The sequence below is a fragment of the Polyergus mexicanus genome, unplaced genomic scaffold (genome assembly GCF_030449975.1).
Source record: "Polyergus mexicanus isolate NDT 795.1 unplaced genomic scaffold, iyPolMexi1.0 SCAF_11, whole genome shotgun sequence".
Lineage (NCBI taxonomy): Eukaryota > Metazoa > Arthropoda > Insecta > Hymenoptera > Formicidae > Polyergus > Polyergus mexicanus.
Window position 1 is genome coordinate 9,084,455 of NW_027223331.1, and position 21,947 is coordinate 9,106,401.

Genomic DNA, 21,947 nt, shown 5'->3' on the forward strand with positions numbered 1-21,947 from the left:
AATATATATATCTATATGAAGGTATCAAAAATACATATATTTTTTATAAATAAAAATAAATAAATATATTTTTTGTGCGAATATTTGCGCAACTGATATTTATATAAGAAATTCGATAATTTTCTTTAAATATACACTTTATGAAATTTTAAATATTGTAATAAACATCTAAATGCTACGTATATATATACCATATATATTGTATATATGTATAAGCAAACATAAAATCTAATACTTCTCACAGTGATTCTTTGCCATTTTGCCACTGATTTTCTAGACATGTTCGCTGAATACTTGACATTCTTCGCACGCATATCATTCACGTATCAAGTTTTTATCGGGATGAATTATCGACGGAATATTATCATATTAAAACTTCAAGAGTCACGAACTTGGAAATGATTTAACTTAATCGATCTTTTTTTTGTTCTACGCCGAAACAGAATAAAATCTACCGACAGGAGAATATAGCGCACGATAAAAGTATTAGGTCCTTTATGAAAGTGATAAAAGACGAAAGAGAGAAATATTTTGCGAGAGAAGTAGTGAAATATTTGGTTTGCTCTTATAACTCGTACTCCCTTATTGTATGAAGTTGCGCGAATGCAATATCTATTACATACATACTTTATTATCTATTTCAAAGATCATAAATATTAGCACAGATGAAATCTTATTATTTTTTTTTAAATGTAGTAAATATATTTTTTGAAATTGATGTTAAACAGTTGATGTATTTAGAGTTATTGTGCGACAGTAGTAGTGTTGACAGTATATATCTTCCTTTTTCAATAAAATATTTAAAACAGGATGAAAATTGTGTTAAAATTAGAAACTTGCACAATGCTTCGTCATCGTTTTATTTCACTCACAAAGTTTAAGCTCCTTAAAGCAAGCGGGCAGATTTTCAATTTTTGCTTTCTCATAGAGGAAGATATCTCAAAATTTGCGTAAGTTACAGCGTGTACAGACATTTCTCAAAAAATTCAAACTTTTATAAAAAAATTAACCCTTTTACCGATTCTCACCAAGTTCAATACCAACCATTCTTTAATGTACATTCCGTACATACATATATACATACATATATACATACATACAGACATTTTTAAAGAATATGATCTTTCGAAGTTTTGAAACTGTTTCTAAACACATTGGCATAGAAAACTGGAAAAAAAATTTTGTCGCAAAAACGAACGATATCATATATAAATCTGAAAATTTATATAATCTAAAAATGAATATCTTTCCCTCAAAATTATTAAAACTAAAATAATTAAAATAAATCTATCCTCATAAGATAATATCTGAGAAACAGATCGCATAGACTCTATTATTGAATAAATTGAATTAGATAATCATCCTATAAAAATTATAATATATCCTCCAATAGATATAAATAAAATTATTAATAATATGGAATAATTTAAAAAATAAATATTAGTAATATAAGAAAATAATATTTACATTATTAATATAATTCTAAGCTTCCTCTATGAGAAAGCAAAATATATAATATAATAAATAAAAATATATAATGTCTTTATATAAAATCGTATTGTTTTACAAAGTAAATCAATTTTATTTAACTTATATTTTGTTGCGCTTAATTTGAGATCAGATAAAACTCCACGTTACATTTTCAAGTAATATTAAGAATTGTGTTCTATCTTTGTTTACAATCTTCAACTTTATCTTTATATCTTTCATCTAATTGTAATTAAGAATGTGGATATAAATTATTAATCAGGTTAATTAAATTTATGCTTACTCTACTTTTCCACGCTATGTATCGTTCATAATCTTCTCTCTCTACTCGTCTTTTAAACCACTCTCAATTAACATTTATGGATGCCATCATCGTTGGCAAAAAGAGTTGGTTGTTAAAGCGCATTCAAAAGCTTTGTATTTTCTGCAAGGAATTTAACAATCTTTAACAAAAAATGCGGAAAGCTTTTTTATACATATATAAAAATTATTATTTAAAATAATATGTCGATGATAAGATAATAACAATGTAAATATATATCATGAATCCTTTTAATTTAGAATATTAAACACATATGCAATATAATATTAATACAGTATAAATATTAAAGTACAATATAAATATATTAAATATAACATTATAAATAACAATTTCACGTATCTAATTTTAGCGTATATCGTATAAATAGAAATTTTAAGATACGAAGCAATATACACGTATGAACGTTAAAGAACATTTTTACCTGACTTTTGATCTGATTTTTTTTTGCTGCATAATTAATTAAATATTATTGTATTTATATGTAATAATAATATGAGAGAGATGCTCGCATGTTGAAAGCTGTTAACGAACTGCGAGAAATAGATGAAACACATTATTGACAAAATATGCATGACCACGTAAATATAAACAAATAACACTTTTTCGCCTGCTCTACAACAAATACAACATATACAAACTTCACTTTTCCTAATTGCTTTATAATACCTGAGAAAAAGCATTAAAACTGTCAAACGTCAATTTTGTTATATCTCCTAAACCAACGGCGCGGCACCCTCCTCCCCCCCCCCCACCCCCCATTTATTTCTTGCGGGGAATTGCTCAGGAAAACGTTCCCTATAACATATTTAAGTAGCGATTAAATCAGAGGTGTGTTACCTTTTATGCAGTTTTATGCTTGTCTTCTTGTTACGTGAATCCGACAGATATCTCCTCGCGACAATTATTAAATATATACAACGTGTTCCGAATTTCTAAAATTTTTTTTCACATCGAGGAGTTTTTTTACATATGTTACTTTTACATATGTAATATATGAATGCAACAAAGTTAATATAGAGATACGACTTTTTTCAGAAAGTCTCGGCGACGCTATGGGTGGCGATGCTGGCGTTAAGGCACTTCAGGAACTTCGTGATAAATACGAAGGGAAACTGACGGTCTCTCTTTACACGGGGACACTTTGCATCGCCGCAATTGCTTCACTAGTCGCTCTAGGTGCTCTATGCTTCACCAATTATCCTGTAAATATTGATAATCTTCTACGGTGTTTTATAACAAATCAAAAAATATCATATTTATTAGCATTTTTTAAACATTATATATTTTTTAATCGTTGATCAAACACATAAACATTATTAAATTGTTATTAAATTATTTAAATTGTCAGTAAAAAAAAATTTGTCTGAAAAAGAAACTTTTGTTTAAATATAATAGACATAACAATAGACATAAATTATTTTTATCCTCCTTTGTAAAAACTCTAAAATAAAAAAGAATTAGAATTTACTATTTAATCTTTATATTATTTAAAATGTTTCAACTTTAATATATCAATAAAATATTCAACATATTGACTTTTAGCTTACTATTCCGTCTTACTATTTTGTAATGAACCATTATTTTCAAAAATCAATGCTCATTCAAAGCAAAATGTTTAAGTTTTCCTAAGTTGAAACATCATTACCTTTCAAGAGTAGAAATTACAAAGTGACGATCGAAGCCGTAATTAATTTTCAATTAAAATTCCATCTAGCGCTCTCTTTGTAACGGATCGATATTGGTTCAAAATGCCTCTCGGCACTGTGCATACGTATTCTTCGCGAATCAGTTAACAAGATGTCTCCCGACATTAAAGGGTATTCGTTAGCAGAAGCTAAGAATTAATATTGATATCGGTGATGCGAAGATAACGCAGAAGCTGTTCAAATCGATGGATTCGCCAAGAATACATAAAGCACCGTGCACTAAGATTGGATTCATAAAAAATTAATGATGTTGATCTTTCCGTATTAGCAATCCGTGAAAAAACGTATAAAGAATATTAATAACGTGATTTATCTCAAATCAAAAAAATTTCTTTTTTATTTTTTCTCTCGACATTAAAAAATGATACATACGAGTATATGAGATCAATCGTAAATAAGACAAATTTATTTCAAGAGATTTGAAGAAATAAAGTTTAACGAAAATTTTAAATTGTAAAAATAATTAAGTTCTGACAGCTAATAGAGAGAAATAGGTTAATAAAACATATCGAAGTAAATAATATCGAAGGTAGTATCATAGAGAGAATTGATCTCGCGTAAAAAATATTTTTCAGAAGCTGTTTCACGTGATCGAGCTTGTATCAACATTGACGACTATGTTCATCGTATCCTTGACACTTTTAGTGATCACACAATTATCCTCGACTATGACCTCCAAACGATCCAGGATTTTAATAGGCTTAACATCCTCCATCATACTTGGTCTAGGAATTCTAATATTAAGCGGAGTCTTGCCCTTGTTTGCCTGCATCCTGTCAATGATCGCCATTCTGCCTAAAATGAGGTGGCAAATACCACTTAACATCGGCTGTATCCTGGCTCTCGCGCATATTTTGAGAAGATTTAGATTTGAGGATCTCTCAAACTATTATAATGTAATTCAGGTAAATGTAGCTGTTTTTTTTTATAATCTTTTTTTTAAATCAATCTATTATATATTATAAAGAATATAAGAAATCATACAATAGGAAATTATTATAAAGGATTTCTGAAAACATGCTTTAATTAATAAAATCATATTATTAGACACATATTTATATCGCGAAAATTAATATTTATATAAAACTTTAAAAAAACGCATTGTGATGTTACACTGCAGCAAACGATTTATATATTCTGGAATTTATTAGAAACAGAAGTTTTTAAGAATATGCTTTAATCGATATACATATATTAGCCATTTTGGAGAAACATTTTTTTCGACAGATTGTTGTGGAGATCGTGTTTCTCCTGGCTGCTATTCTCGCAGGTATGTATTATAGGATTTTGACGACGGCAGCCCATAGAAAAACTTTCTCAGGCACGAAGACGGTGATCGAGTCGCGAATTAAGTTAGAATGCGAGAGAGAGCAACAGGAGCAATTATTGCTGAGCGTTATTCCTGCTTACATCGCGGCAGAGGTGAGCTATAAAAATATATCGCGCGAAATTATTTTCCGTGAATCCAATTAAAATCTAGATTACAATTTATTACGGAAGCACAAGCGATGAGTTCTTCACTGTGCGTGCCGTGGAGATATATTTATGTATAAAAACTTTTTGTTACGCGATTATCAATCGATTAATGTTTAATTAAATTTTTATTTATGATATATTTTTAACTTTTGATTATATGTATGCGTCAATTACAAGAAATTAATTCAATGAAATCTTTTAAGAAATGAAATTTGCAAGTGCTTGCATCTCTAGAAGCAAATAGTTTCTCTAATGTAGAAGAAGTAAGAATTAATTTCTAAACGTAATTGTCTCTTTATCGTACTTTACGTATATGACGATCTGTGCACGATCATCTGATATAGATTGGTTTAAGACAGATATCGCTCTGTAATAAAAATCAATTTTTGCGAGAAGTTCTTCGGTAGAAGTAATTAAAGATCGATGTAAAAGTTATCTCTGCGAAATTAGATTGGTAAGGATCTCGTTTGAAATGAGAGACAGATAAAATATATAGTTTAAAACATTTATGAAAGTTTTATGTCCCGTAAAGTTATTTACGGGACGCGCGGATAGGAACGATCAATCGAAAGGTCTTCATAGTCGTGTTAATTACATCTCTGAGAAGAGACACGTCCATCCGCGCACGGAAGAGCTCGAGAGTATATGTATGGTATAATGTTAGATAATATATACATATACATCGGGAACCGTTTGCAAACGCGTGATAGTATCTATCGTTAGAATCTAACGAATGTTTATACAAATACTCAATAAGATCCTTTATGCAATACTACAGATTCTTTACTCAATGAGAGCCTTTCCGTTACAGCGACATCGAACTTTGCACGTTTTCAGTTTTAGATATACATATATGATCTTTGTTATATGTATACCACATATTGCTATAATACACATAATTATACAAGTCTATAGTATAATTAGACAGATTTGTGTTAGCAGTTCTATATATCTACAATTATTTATAAAATTTTTATAGAAAAACATTGAAAAATAACTAGACGAAGAGATTATTTTCTATTAATATATTTTACACTATTTTTTAGTAATATTTCTTTACTCTTGCAACTTACCATATAAAAAATACTATTAAAGAATCGATTACTTTTAATAGTACTTACAATGCGAAGCGGATTTGTTTATTGAAATTGATTGCAATTCAGATTCCGGTTGTTTTCGAATGCAAGCGTTATTATGCGAACCATATAACGATATCAATGTGCGACATGAATAATTTACGACTTTGAATGAATGATTGTGTGTTTATCTGCAAATCGAAAACTATTGACATACACAATATTTTGTCGATGCGAGATTGCATAATGCACAAATTTTTAATTTGTATAAATGTTCAATACCTCTCTCTCTCTCTCTCTCTCTCATAAGAATATATAAACATAATATTTAAATATAATGAGAGTCAAGTTAATTATTACAAAGCTTTTACGTAACGAGACTTATCTTTATAGAAAACCACAATATACATATATAGATAATGTTTTTATTGAAAAAAATATTAGTACATTATAATATATTTTATTATAGGTAAAAAGAAGTATAATGCTGAAAATGGCGGATGCTTGTCAGGAAGCTAATAAGCATAAACAAACCACGTTCCAAGAGATGTATGTACAGCGACATAATAATGTTAGGTACGTCATTAAAATTTATAGTTCATCTCTTCGATCGTAATCTGATCGAGGAAACGGATTTCTATTTTTTACGAACGATATTTTTTTTAATTGATATAATCCAAAAATTCATTCTCCTCTATACAAATTCTAAATAAATAAATATGCAAATAAATTATAATATAATTTTGTTTCTGCAAGAGAACCAACATTTAAATCTTAAATGTTCCTTGATATCTTTACTATAAGAATATTCATACACAAATTTCATTCATACAAATATTCGTTCGAATCGATCTGCAACGAAAAGGGTAACGTTAAAAATAATGTGAAGTATTTCGCACAAGGTCAAGAAAGAAATAATTTAATTAGTGTTTTTAAAAGAGAGACGTATATATGTAGTTCTCTTGATAATTATATAGATCAAAGATAATAAAAAATATCGATTACATCGAATTAAACGCACGCAATATATGTCGCATATTGCTTTTGATCGCTCCTCCTTTTATGCCTCAATTCAGCGATGTCTGAATTTAAATCACGAGCGCGCGCGATTGTGCAGCATTCAATCTAATTCGTGTGCACTTCAAATGATCGATCAAAGGCAAATTTTTTCTCAATAAGCGCTTCTTGCTTTAAAATATATTTTTCGAATGCTTCTAAGATTAGTGACATAATGTAAAATGCACGATATTGAAAATATAAAATTTCATTTGTTTCTCTAAAATACTTTCTTGCAAGAAATTTTAGATAGAAGTACATTACTTTCTATTTATACAAATTCAAGTTTAATCTTTACATTAATATTCTTCGATTACATTATATTTCTTCACAAAGTGTTAAATAATTTATTAAACATATTTCCTCTTTCTTTTTTGTTTTTGCAAGAAAAGATACATAATATAAACTATTAGACTTAAATTATAAATATATTTATAAAAAAATGATAGTAAAATCATACATTTATATTTTAAATATCTTATATTTTGGAAAAATTTATAAGACACAAGAGATATAATTTTTTAGAAAACATAATATCTTTCTTGTGTAGTATTCTCTATGCGGATATCGTCAACTTTACACCTCTATCAGAGCAGCTTTCAGCTTCCGATCTCGTAAAGACTCTTAATGAACTCTTTGGCAGATTTGATCAAATAGCACAGGTAAGAGCGAACTAAGTCTAAATTAAATTAACTTATTTTATATTCAATCAAGTTTACTAACTTTACATTGGAACTAACTAAGGATCCATTAATGCAGAACAAATAAAATTCTGAAACCTGAATTTTTAATGGATTGTATATTGCGTAGCGTTATATATTGTTGTAAAAACACACATCCTAAAGAAAACACTACAAATATATTTCACATAATATAAGGGGAAATAATACGGAAGCATAGAGAGAAATGAAAGAGAATGGAAAATCAAAAAGAGAATATCCACAATGCATTTTAAAATTTGCAGTGATAGAATCCTGTAGAAATGATAGATCAGTTGGGTTAAAACATAATAAACGATATAACATGATGTATATCCTGACGGAGGTTGTACTTTTATGACAAATACTGAATGTTCAATCAAACTGTGTATGATAGAGTGATGAAGATAAAAAGTTTCTCTTTTACATATTTGTTGACTCTCACTCCCAAAAATGCAATTTGCTTGCGCTAACGGCTATCTTTTATTTTTATTTTTTCAAACTAAAATTTTATCTACATAAAAAATTAAATATGTAGAGTATAACAATGTAATAGCAAATAAAATATACTTAATAATAAATATAAAAATTAAAGATAAATTTTTATAATACCATGTTTCCTAGTTTTAATGAAAAACGACGATTTATTAACATGTAAAACTTTATTAGGATCATACATAAAAAATTAAATATGAAAGTGGAATTCCGCATTTTAATGAAATAATTTAACTCTAATAAAAATGCTTAAAAAATGTACTTTTATGCCGTTCTATAGATTCTCCGCAAAAACTATTTAAACAGATGCTTAGACTGATAAATCTACAATCTAATAAAGCTATGAGAGAAGACAAAATGTATGGTTGTATTGCGTACTTCTCTTTCATAATCGAATGCCGCTCGTATTCTTTCTCTCGGCAAAGAAAAAACATGGATTTTCACGTCATGCTACATTAACGCGAGAGATTGTTTTCTGAACGACAATGAAACATGATAGTAAACAATATTCTCGAATTTTTGGGAAAGCAATGCTTTATTAGCACATCAAAAAAAAATTTATTGAGGTAAAAAAGAATATCTTTGCACTCTTAAAGAAACTGCAACTTTTTCATTTGGAGAAATACGTAAAGCATTTTTACCCAAAAATACAGATCATTTGAAAAAATGATATTTACTAATTATTTCCATAATATTTTGTAAGCTTACAGCTTGGTTATTAGTTCTTTATTTTATTTATTACTTTCCATCGTCTATTGCAGAATTTTAAAAACTATTTGCTGAGTCAAAACTGTGAACGTAACGCGTAAACACACAACTCGATAAATCGATAAAAGCTAATATTGATGAATAAATATACAACACGCAATTTCTGGCGTTGAAGAGATTGCATCCGCAATCGAGCGGACTTTTAAAATCAAGTTTTATTTATTTTTCAATTCTTTCCCACGACCGTAATATTGTCGTTATCAATCAATGACGTTATCAATCAAGCAAGTTTTAGTATAATTATTCATAAAGCTGAACGTTTTTGATCGGAGAGCTAGCTAGCTGGGAGCGTAGCTAGCGAAACGAGAGTTAGCTGGTTAATGTAAGAACTTGCTAAATCTCGCACAAACACACTGTAGGTCCACGTGTCACGTTACCAACGCCCAAGGCCTCTTGCTCTTTACGGGATCGCATAACTTGCTTTTATAGTAGCCGGAAGGCGTCACACCCGAGCACGGCATAAAGCGGTACACGCTGATCCAACGCAGACACACTTTCCTTCATTTCCGAGCTTGCGTCATTTCGCGCTGACCGAGCAAAAAGATCGAACAACTAATACGTGCGATTTGAGTCGTTTTAGATTTGATTGTCTCGAATAACTATTTTTCCGATTTGTTGTTGCTTTTGCGACAAAAATTGCGGTTTTGATAAGATTTTGTGAAGATAAATGTTACCGCATATTAGAGAGAGAGCGTAAACAATGGAGTTAATTTTGATACAAGTTAATTTTCTAATAAAGCTAAGATTAATAAAAATTATATTTTAAATTCTGATTTTTAGTCGAATTGTTTATAAAATATTTAATACAAAAATTTTGATGTTTTTAAACGCAGATTTTACAATGCTGTTTGAAAGAAATAAGAAAATTTGACTTCCTGCCAAACTTGGACTTTATTATACTCTATAAAAGCTGAGAATATCGAATTTTTAATTAAACAATCAATTTTATCCAGTTTCCAAGAATATTCACAGTTCTTTAGAGATGCGTCATTAAACTTTTCATACGTAAAATTTTTACCAATTTCTGCAATTTCCAATTATCGAATATTGGAGTTGTTAGGCGTACTTGTAAAAAAGATTAAATGTCCGATATATTGCGATCGAATATCTTCGTGAAATATTAACAAATCCGTGTTTAATTGTTTATTATAATTGCGCGCGAGTAAAGAACGGACTTCCAGATGTTCATCGCGTAATAACGATGAAAATGTGGCAAAGGCATGCGGATCGATGATGGAATTATGCTATAGATAAATTCCGCGCCTAAGAGAATCTCACTATATATGTTTGCGTTGTATTAGTCACGGCTGTTTTCGAAAGATCGTGGTTATTTCTATAATTTTTTGATCGATAATTTTTTGAAGATCACGATGACAAAATTTTTCGGATTCAATTTCCTACGTCTTGCCGGCTAAACTGGAATTTATCGGCGCTGATTTCAGACTCGGATACATTCAACGTAATCTTTTGCAGCTCGTAACTTCTCGTTTCTTGAATTGTCGTGTAATTGCCCACTTTCAGCAATAAATCGCAATTTGCGAGCAACAAATTATTTCACGATGTAGAAATTAATCTCGTTAGAAAAACAGTCAAATTTTCGAATAAAGTTATGTATTAAAATATTGGAATTTTGTCAATTATTTATTCAAGAAAATAAATGCAAAAAGAAATAAATATAAAAAATAATCTCTTTAAATCTTTATAACCAGAAAAAATAAAATTAATAAAAAAGAAGAAATTGTTTTTCAAAATTATTTTTAATTTTTATGTGTTCGCATTTTATATTAGAATTTTAAAAAAACTTACTTGTACATTTGACATTTACAATTGAATCTAACATTTACATTGAAATAACACATGTCAATTTTAAAAGAATTAAATAAGAAACTGTGTCGAACAAATCAATAATAAAGAAAAAATTATCAAAATTGAAATCACCATTCTAAATTTTTATTGTAAACATACTTTTGAAAAAAAAGAAAAAAATTTATTTGCGGCATATTTTTCGTGAGGCTAAACGAGTTTTACGATCGCGTAAGTCTATATATTGGTACTTTAAACATCGTTTCAAATGAATAATCAAATTCAACTGAAAAAACGCTATTCTTCCAAAATAACTATCTTTCTCCGCAGTATTAAACAATATTATCGTTCAATTACCATCAAATATTGACCATCATAAAATTCCAAATATTTGCTGCATTCGTAATTTACATAATATTAAATAATAATAATAAAACACGTATTTACGTACGATGAAGGGAATCAGAGATGAAAGATATCTAGAAGCTGTTTTACATTCTTTTTCTTCTGCTTTCTTTTCAACATAGCGATGGTGAGAAATAATAATGTGTCTCGCAATTTGTATAATGATCGTAGCAATTCTTTCGAGTTTTCTTTAGATAACGTTTTATTAAATTTCATGGTTGACAAAATTAGACTGAATAAAAAGTCAGGTAAATATAAACGAATAAAACAGCGATGCGGAAAATGGAAAAGAAAAATCTTAATCGAGAAATAATCCTTGTTGAAAATTTCTTAGCTTCAAATCGATTATACAGATATATACACATATATGTATAATATTGGATAATATTAGAAACGAAAAACCTTTCGAAATTTTTTCTTATAATTTTATATTAATTCCATATTACTAATATCTATTGTAACAAAATTGTAAATAACTTTGCAACATATTATCACGCGATAAATTTTGTTCAATTCCGCATCTTTTAATATAGATTTAAACATATTCTACGATATCTCCTCGAATTGGATTGTAATATTGTATAAATACATAATATATAATATTAGATTTGAACTGAAATCTTTCTGAATTTTATATAATTATACATAATATATAATATTAAATTTGAACTAAAATTTTTCTAATTTTTATCTTTAATATCATCTTAGATGATGAAAACAGATCTCTTTTTAGATCGAACCCTTATGGATATTAGACAATTCTGTCGAGAGAACATGGGATATTCATCTCGCGACACACCGAGCAACGATGTCGCAGATGGAAAAATTTTATTCCATTTATATGGATGAAATTTATATGCGGGGCTATCGCGGCTTCATCGGGAATGCTTCTGTTCATTTTCCGTCTTTTGCGAGTGTATTTACCTACCTACGCAAGCAAATCATCGCAGGGATATTCCAAGTCCATTTTCGATAAAAAAAAAGAGAATAACCGTCCTCTGGACGAATAGACTCTCTCAAAGAGACAATTAATTAACAAATTCTACAATCGACACATTTTCACAATGAATAGCATTTACGGTGAAAATGAACATTTGTAACGAAACACGGATTTGCGATAGAATCATAAAATTTGTAGCAGTTAATAATATAAATTACTGCACTCTTATGGCTTTTTAATTTACACAAAGCGTTAATTGAATTGACAATGGAATGTTAATTAAACAGATGTTATAATTAATAAAAACCAACAATTATATAAAGAAAAATTTATAAATTATTTCGAAACATTTATATACAGAGTGATTCAGAAATATATCGACGGACTTTCAGAGCCCCCGATAGGGCACCAAAAGAATCATTTTTTGCAAATGAACCTAGAGTCGGAAACGTGTCGTTACATCGCTATGACAGACAGAGTGTTCGAAAAAGGTCAGAAATAACTCGAAATATCTCAAAAAATATAAGTTTTATAAGAAACTGTTTTAGACAAAAGTTGTAGGGTGTAAAAAGATCTATTTACTGACCTTATGAGTTTGACCTTGGGTGACGTTGCCAAGATCAGGTCAAGATTGCCTTAGGTAAGATCGGTGGCCGATCCAGCCAATAAAGGCAACCTCTCGGCCTGACCTTAGCGACGCCACCCAACTCAAACTCATAAGGTCAGTAAATAGATCTTTTTACACCAAACTTTTGTCTAAAACAGTTTTTTATAAAACTTATATTTTTTGAGACATTTCGAGATATTTCTAACCTTTTTTTATTTAATATTTTAATATATATATATATATATATATATATATATATATATATATATATATATACCATATATATGCATATAATTTTTGGACATATTAAATAATAAGTTGATTTGCGATTTTTAGGACAATCAATGCATGAGAATCAAGATTTTGGGCGATTGTTACTATTGTGTCTCCGGGCTTCCGGTGTCCCGTCCAAATCATGCTTACAATTGCGTAAACATGGGACTGCAAATGATTGATGCTATCAGGTAAGGAGTGAAATAAAATACAGCAGAGAATTACAGCATGTTACTAACGAGCGATAGCTCGTTACGTATGCTTTCCTCTGCCAATTTTTTTAAATTGTAGCCCAAAGCGAAATAATGAAAAAAAATGGAAAATAATTGGTACGTTATTTCCTTATAGAAGAAGAAATTACAAAATTTTTTCTATGAAGAATACATGAACCGTTACAATGTTACATCGATGTAGCGTTCTTCTTTCTTCATATTTCTCTCATAAGAGAATATTATATAATACGGCAAATAATTGTTAAACAAGAAAAAATTTTTAATTTGTAATTATTTTTGTTATTAAATTATATGTTATTAATTATTACAATAGCTTCAAATTTTGAGAAAAAAAATGTATTTAATAATTTCTTAATTTTTTAATTATTTTTCGGCAAATGTTATGCGCATATAGTATATATATTAGTGAAATGAAGCTCTGATATCCAAGTATAATGCGGAAGAAAGGGCTTATATTGAGAGCTTAGCGCCGTAATCATTGCGCGATTATAGTTTGTTTGAAATGTTTATTCAGTTTATTGTACGTTTCGGTCCGAGGGTTTACAATTACGATTAACAATATGTTATACATGGATCAATTCTTACAATTAAAAATGCAAATAATTTTAAAACGTACGTGGTATGCGTATGTTGTTGGTACCGAGCAATATATATATTTACAAAGAATATTTAATTTTATTACTGAAACAAAATAATGAAACAATTAAATTTTATAATGTACAATATATAATATTTATTCTCAAAATTTAGAATAATTTTCTGACATCATCACTTTCGTAAGAAAAGACTTAAAACATTAAACAATAGAACATTATATCCTGGACGGTTATCGACGGGTAATCTTTTCGCTATAGATTTTAAGCTTAATTAGATTTCAGCTAATTCTCATCCCAAATCTATATGGAATCTATCGTTTTTCTATTGTAAGCATTAGATAAAAATTCTTGTAACAATTAGATTTTAAACACAGAAAAGAGCGGGAGACTTAAACTTTTGTTTATCTTGAATATTTCTGAACGTGATTTGCGTATTAAATAAACAAAACTTGTGTTCGGGGTTCGGGTAATCGTCAAATTCAATGGGAATAGTGAGCGTGATAAGTACTCGCGTAAGTGCAAGACGGATCGATATTCGCGAATTAGATCTCTTCGCACGTAGGTTTGTACGCGAGGCCACCGGCTTCAACGTCGACATGAGGATAGGGATTCACACGGGGAATGTACTATGCGGAGTTCTAGGACTGCGAAAATGGCAATTTGACGTATGGAGTGACGACGTGACCTTGGCAAATCATATGGAGAGCGGCGGTCTACCTGGGTAAGACGATTCATCGCTATCGCAAAGACTTCTCGACTTGTATTATTTTCGACTTATATTATTCCTCGGTAGATTTATACATAATGCTACATATATATATATATATATATATAAGATAGATACTTAACATTATTAGGAATATTTTTCTGAAACGATATTGAAAATGGAGTTTCTTAATCAGAAGTTGTTCATTGTTGGAAAAAACCCATAATAATTGTATAATAATTTATAACAACGTTTTCTTTCACAAATTAATGATCGATTATTGTGTATAAATATTGTATAATTACAAAGCAATTATTTATCTAGATTATGTGTGTGTGCTAAAACCAAAAATTTTCAATCTTAAGGAGAGTTCATATAACGAAAGCTACTCTATTACAATTGGGCGATCGATTTGAGGTCGAGCCAGGCAATGGAGGATCTCGGGAAAGTTATCTCGCTCAACACAAAATAGAAACTTTTCTTATCGTGCCACCCAAGGTAAGTGAGAATTCATCATCGCTTAAAATATGTATGCTATTGAATACCTTAATTTTTTCTCATCATTGATATAATACTTCGTAATTTATAATTAAAAATATTTTTTAAATCTTGCTACGTTTAATCCTCTACTTTACTACTAAAAACAGCAATGCTGAAATAAGAATATAAACACGATCTATCCTCATTTATTTGCCATAGCACTATGTACATTATCCTCGTCGATGCGAACTAATTAATGACATTAAAGGCGGAAATTGAATTACAGGCGATTTATACTGCAGCAGTACTACTATAATTTAAATTGTAAGATAGTAAATGCTTTTTGCGTGGAATAAATCTAGATTGAACTAATTATAAATAGATGTTTTAGTATTAATTTAAAATATTTATATACTTTTTTTGATTTGTCATATAAAATTATTACAAAAATTATATAGCTTAAATCAATCTTTTCTAAAATAATTTTCATATAAAATTGCAACAGAAAATTTTCATATAATTCAATATATCTGTCAATATAGTTTCTATAATATTATTAGAATTCTACATTTAATATAAAATAACGTTAAAACTTCAACTCTCGCGAAAAGTAATGCCATTCATTTCTCGATCGAAATGCAAAAATATCCGCGAGAATTATCTCATTAAACAAACGTACGATTTCCAGATGATTTTCTTTGTAAGAATGAACAGAAAATTTGCGGACACCAGCGAATAATCCATCAAAGTGACGGCAAAGTTCATTCGTGAAGCAGAAAAATCAAGTAAATTGCCGCATCTTATTTCTATATGAACGAAGTTTGGATCGTAATACTTCGTTTATCGCCTCGATGAATATACCGGCGTTAACTCGTTAAAAACTTGCTTAAAAGTTCGCTAGATTCATCCGTGGATTTATTCATGTTTTTTCCGGTATTCATGCTTTAACCAAGGATATTTCATATTCCATTCTTCTGGACAAGCTTTGCATAGATTTAAATCTTCCCTACAAAGTACAAGAACGTCTTTGAGAAATTTTTCTTTATAATAATTAAAATATTATTGTATAACGTATAACTACATTTATATTATTTTTACGTGTAAAGACACGCATTTGTTAATTGCAAGAATGATTAGGTCCTATTATTTGAAATTCATTCGTCATATCTTGCAGTAAAATAATCTTTTAATAAAATATTCTTTTAATAAAATACATCCCGATAAATGATTCTTTTGTAAAAATAAAAATTTAATATTTTTAAAATATTTTTAAAATTATATCTATACATATATATACATATCTATACATATATATATATATATATATATATATATTTTTTTTTTTTTTTTTACGCAATTGCGCTTTAAATGCAAATAGAATGCAACATATTGTTTTCTAGTACAAAGAAGATACAAATTTGCTGATAATACTTGCTTTGTATAGAAAAATCGAGAGGAAAATGGAATGGAAAATGGTAGAAATCGCATACATGGATCTGGATCAATACCTTCCAGGTGTGTTCCGTTTTACAATTCTATTTAATTCCATCCTGATTGAAACCATAGTTTATGCAAAAGTATCAACATTATAAAAATGATATCGCAAAGCTAAAAGCTTTTTTTTTATTGATATTACATTGTGTGGCTGGACATATAGACGGAAAACTGCAATATACTCATTTTTTTTTTTTTTTTGTATTTATAATATACACGTATTATCTATAAAATATACGTATTATTAAAAAAAAAAAAATTCTACCGGTATTATTTTAATATAGCACAAATATATTATTACAGTTAAATATTTTGTATAATTATAAAGAGTAAATAAAAAAATATAATATTATTTAACATTATATTTAAAATTGATTAATGTGTATATATCATATATTTTATAATAGATCGAGACCTAGTAGCAAAATGACAAAATATGTGGAATGTTGGGGTGCGGACAAGCCTTTCGCCAATATAGGAGAAGCAACGTTAGCAAAAAATATTGGTCTAACAGTAAGCTATCTCATTTATTGTTTGTATAAATAGTTTTAATAAAGTAATTAAAAAATGCGCCGCTTTTTTTTCTCGACAGAGTATCGCAATGATTGAATCGAATTTATTGGCGAACAATGCTAGCTGCTTTGACACGCAGTGAGTTATACATATTTTAATAGATTTATGTTTTATGTCAATATCGAATCAACAGACATTAAGATCGTTAATTTGATATCGCGTACAATACACGTTGATTTTAATGATTCAAATTAATGGCTAAATTTAATGATTTTCAAAATAACAATTATTTCCCTGCATTATGTCACTCTTCTGTTCTCTTCGTTATGTGCACACATGTACAATAATTATTATTGATTTACTTTAATATAATCCTTTTCAAATAGAAATATGATTTTGATGCAACAAATAAGAGAATTATGCTGTTAATAAAACTAAATCAACTGTATAACTTGTGCAATAAATAAAAACGTATTTTTTTATAATTTTCTGCACTACATAGACAATGGTGCGGTGGAAGCGAGGGGATGTCGCCTTTTACTTATTGGTTTAAAGACAAAAATCAGGAGCAGCTTTATCGAGAACAGAAGGATGAGCAATATCCTTGGTACGTCATGGCATCCAACGTGGTTTACATGATCATGTTCTGCATCCAGATCATTTATCTACCAAGGCGAGTTCCTGTAACAAACTAATCGAATGTTTAATACTCGCATCAACTTTACGGGAATATTATCCTAACGATATAACGTTAAAATTTATAAAACCAATATATCTGTGAACCTCTACAAAATAAAATTACATTGTCAGTTGTATCATATTTTTAACAATTTTTACTTTTTTGAAACTATATAATAAAACAAGACTATTAATATATAAATATATTGTTGGAAATACTTATTTTAAGTAATCTACTTTTATTTATTTAACTCAATTAAATAAACTTGAACCTTAATGATAAGTTTTCACACATAATGCTAAATTATCAATTTAATTATCTCTATTAATCTCTATTATATATGTTGAATTCTTTTATCGATATAAGTGACATCTAAATAATTAAAAAAAACATATTTACTAAATATTTTGAAAATTTTTCAACTTTCTCTTTTATTTACAGAAGCATCGCGGTTTATGGTTGCTTTGCAGCTGGTTTAGCATCCCTAATTATATTTGCCGCAATTTCGTGGTTCAATGGAAAAATCGACACTAGCAATGGCAAAGAAACAAGTCGCATCGCACTTAGCCGTGGTATCAGAATAACGGTGTACTTAATAACGGCTCTACTAGCTATCGCGTCATCAGTCATTAGTCTGGTCGAAGTCGATCAGACTGCTGGATATATCGTGCCAGTGCGTATGCATAAAAATAATAAAATAGTAAAATATAATAGTAAAAAGAGATAAAATTGTAGCACGTACTAAATATTCTTTTACGTGTCTAAACAATTTATTACATTTAAAGTTTAATAATTAATACCGCATTAATATTAACATCGAAAATTAAAGCATTAAAATTTTGCAAATACAAATTTGATGAATAAATCGTATTTCTTATTGATAATAAGTTGGGAAAGTAACACAACATTTCAACAATATATATATATATATATATATATATATATATATATATATATATATATATATATATTATCATTTATTATAATCACACTTTTCAATTAAATTCTATTCAATTCTATTAATTATCTATTTATATGTTTATCTCATAAAAAAATTATTTTTTGTTCCATTAATTTTAACTTTTCCATTAATTCAAACTTTTAAACAATTCTGTTTATTATTTGCCAATTGAAAATTGTATTACTCGTTATTTATCTTTTTTTTTTTTTTTTATTAACATGAGATTTTATCTCGAAGCACTCTTATATGCTTACTTTCTATATTTTGCTCATTAGATAATATTTCCAGCTGTACGTGTATTCCTCGGCAATAGCGTTGGTGATTGGTTGGACCCACTTGAGAGTTGGTTTCTTGTTGAAGCTGAATGTAATGCTTCTATCCATTGTCGTAATACTCGTAATCTTCTCTCAAGCACCAGTCATCCAGCTGTATTATGAGAGTTTTGATACCAAGTGAGTGATACGACGTTCCCGAGACTCGAACAACGTGTATTATAAATTGCGAACTCGCTGAAAAGCACTCTGTTATCGCGAGCAACGTTCCCGCAGGTTTTACGGCATTCATTATCTAATGCAAGTAGGATATCTACTGGCGCTCATCAGTCTTATACTTCACATTCTCGATCGGCAAGTGGAATACACATCCAGAACAGATATCCTATGGAAGAGTAAGCTGAGAGTCGAGCAGGATGAGGTGGAGACAATGAGGGGCATTAATAAGATTCTCCTGGAGAACATATTGCCGGCTCACGTAGCCGATCATTTTTTAGCCACGAGGGCTACTCAAGTGAGTTCTAGAAAAACTTTTGTCTTTTATTTTATTATTTTTATCGTAATATCTAAAGGATTAATATTATTTTTTATCACGAATCATTCATTGGATTAATAGAAAATTATTTAATCAAGTTAATTTATATATTTATACATCTGAAACATTGGAATTTACATACATACTTTGTGATAAATATCACATACATATCACAATAAAATATGTTTATACTAATAAAAAAAAACACAGACAAATTAATTATTATTTTTCGTTCTCTACACATATTTATTAATAATATTTTTCACATATGCTCTTTTCATTATAAATTGTACTTTTAGTAAATTAACAATTATTTACTAAGATTGGATAATATTCACACTATTAATTATTATTCAGTTCATTATTTCCAGCAAAATTGTTTTCTCAGACTTATATTAGATAATTTATTATCTGATCTAAATAATAAATGTATATAGCGATGCTAGAATAAAGAACAATCATCACACAGCCTTAAATTAACAGGAGCTCTATCATGAGAGATACAGCAGTATTGCTGTAATGTTTGCGTCGATTCCAAATTATAAGGAATTCTACGACGAGACCGACATAAACAAGCAAGGCCTTGAATGTCTGCGTTTACTCAATGAGATCATCTGCGATTTCGACAAACTCTTACTCAAACCGAAATTCTCAGGGATCGAAAAGATCAAGACAATAGGTAGTACTTACATGCTGGCGTCTGGCCTAAGTCCGGGAAAGGAGGACAGTGATAGCAAAGTAAGAGTTTAAGATTAAAATCTCAGAACTGATATAGCTTTTTATGAAATCTCTTTGATCCGTTTATAAAAATTTATAATTATCAATTTATATATTTATTGTTTTTATCTGAATCTAAGTTTTAAAAAAATCATTTAAATAAAACATTTACACACGAATGTATAAAATAATTTGTTTTATATCTTGATGAACAATTTAAAATAATATTATCCATATTATATATTTCATACAGGACTTAGTAAAGCAACAAGATCACAACGTAATCGTTCTCGTCGAGTTTGCCATTGCGCTTATGACGATCCTGGATCAGATCAATAGAGATTCTTTCCAGAGATTCAAATTGAGAATGGGTAAGTATTTTGAAAATTATTATAGCAACGAAAGAACAATTAATTTATTAGCATTAAAATATTATTATTACATTTTTCATTATGATAAAAAGAAAAATTTTTTTAATAAAAGAAACAATCCGTAAAGAATTAGAGAATGTTTATTTTTAAATTATATTTATTAATATAATTTATCAATAATTCTCTTCGGCTTTGCAAAATATAAATAACAATCAAATATTTTTTGTTGTAGGCTTAAATCACGGCCCGGTGATAGCGGGCGTCGTGGGTGCTCAGAAGCCGCAGTACGATATTTGGGGAAACACGGTAAATGTAGCTTCGAGAATGGACAGTTGCGGTGAGATGGACAAACTTCAAGTCACCGAGGACACTGCCAAGATCCTCATCGATGCCGGGTACGAACTCATTTGCCGAGGACCGACGTATGTGAAGGGCAAGGGAACTCTCATTACGTATTTCGTGAAAACGCCCTTTGATGACAAGGAGAAAAATGATTAAACTGAATCGCATAAATTGTTGAAACGTTCAAATCAAATTTAATTGCTCGCGAGAACAAGCAAGATTTTTTCCATGATATTACGATCTCTATGAACAAACGTCAAAATTGCAGAAAGTAGAGTTCTACTTATACATTTGAGCGTATAATATATGAAAAAGATATAAAAAACAAACAATTCCCAAATTTTAACAATCTGTCTGTTAATATGAAATATGGATGTTAGGTTTATTCGTTTAACTTTTAACTCGTAAATAATATTCTATCTCCTTGCGTGAAAAAAAGGGAAAAACTAATATGAAAGAAGTTATATTTGTTAGAAATCTGCTATAATAATCCGATCAATTACCATATCCAAGAATATTGATATCGTCTCTGTTGTTTAAAAAATGAATAATCGGCACGATACGAATGCGAATATGTATATTCGCGATTCTTATCCTCTCGATGTTTTCTTCCTGCACTTAATCGAACAAAGAAAATGGCGAAAGAGTAATTATATTGTGTTCTGAAAATAGTTTTATGTTATTAAGAACGAGACATGATCTCTCATACATATATCTTGCAAGATACTTCACAGAATCGTTACAAATAAATTTCCAGCGTCAACTCAATTCAATTTTCAATTTATAATCGATGATCATAAGCAATGTTACGTACTTGCAAATAGAGATTATTTATACAATATGTACATATATATATATACCATATATATATATATATATATATATATATATATATATATATATATATATATATATCGTAGCTGTCAAAATGAATT

The 21,947-nt window shown here is 28.9% G+C and overlaps 1 protein-coding gene across 5 annotated transcripts in view; it reads left to right on the forward strand.

The window, feature by feature from the left end:
• Nucleotides 1-21,854, forward strand: part of Adcy2 (adenylate cyclase type 2 Ac76E) — a 38,003-nt gene extending 16,149 nt beyond the window's left edge. The window contains exons 2-20 of one of the 5 annotated variants that reach the window (XM_070304194.1): nucleotides 2,846-2,986; nucleotides 4,092-4,142; nucleotides 4,246-4,421; nucleotides 4,744-4,938; nucleotides 6,538-6,644; nucleotides 7,675-7,786; nucleotides 13,177-13,304; nucleotides 14,505-14,663; nucleotides 15,014-15,146; nucleotides 16,573-16,643; nucleotides 17,030-17,135; nucleotides 17,215-17,273; nucleotides 17,638-17,808; nucleotides 18,256-18,487; nucleotides 19,064-19,227; nucleotides 19,324-19,561; nucleotides 20,066-20,320; nucleotides 20,553-20,670; nucleotides 20,903-21,854. In XM_070304194.1, the coding sequence (XP_070160295.1) occupies nucleotides 2,846-2,986; nucleotides 4,092-4,142; nucleotides 4,246-4,421; nucleotides 4,744-4,938; nucleotides 6,538-6,644; nucleotides 7,675-7,786; nucleotides 13,177-13,304; nucleotides 14,505-14,663; nucleotides 15,014-15,146; nucleotides 16,573-16,643; nucleotides 17,030-17,135; nucleotides 17,215-17,273; nucleotides 17,638-17,808; nucleotides 18,256-18,487; nucleotides 19,064-19,227; nucleotides 19,324-19,561; nucleotides 20,066-20,320; nucleotides 20,553-20,670; nucleotides 20,903-21,168 (2,882 nt within the window). In that variant the 3' untranslated portion in view covers nucleotides 21,169-21,854. Of the gene's footprint in view, nucleotides 1-2,845; nucleotides 3,013-4,091; nucleotides 4,422-4,743; nucleotides 4,939-6,537; nucleotides 6,645-7,674; nucleotides 7,787-13,176; nucleotides 13,305-14,504; nucleotides 14,664-15,013; nucleotides 15,147-16,572; nucleotides 16,644-17,029; nucleotides 17,136-17,214; nucleotides 17,274-17,637; nucleotides 17,809-18,255; nucleotides 18,488-19,063; nucleotides 19,228-19,323; nucleotides 19,562-20,065; nucleotides 20,321-20,552; nucleotides 20,671-20,902 lie in introns of those variants that run through there. The other 4 variants (XM_070304195.1, XM_070304196.1, XM_070304192.1 and 1 more) reach the window with 4 other exon arrangements.
• Nucleotides 21,855-21,947: the final 93 nt, after the last annotated feature.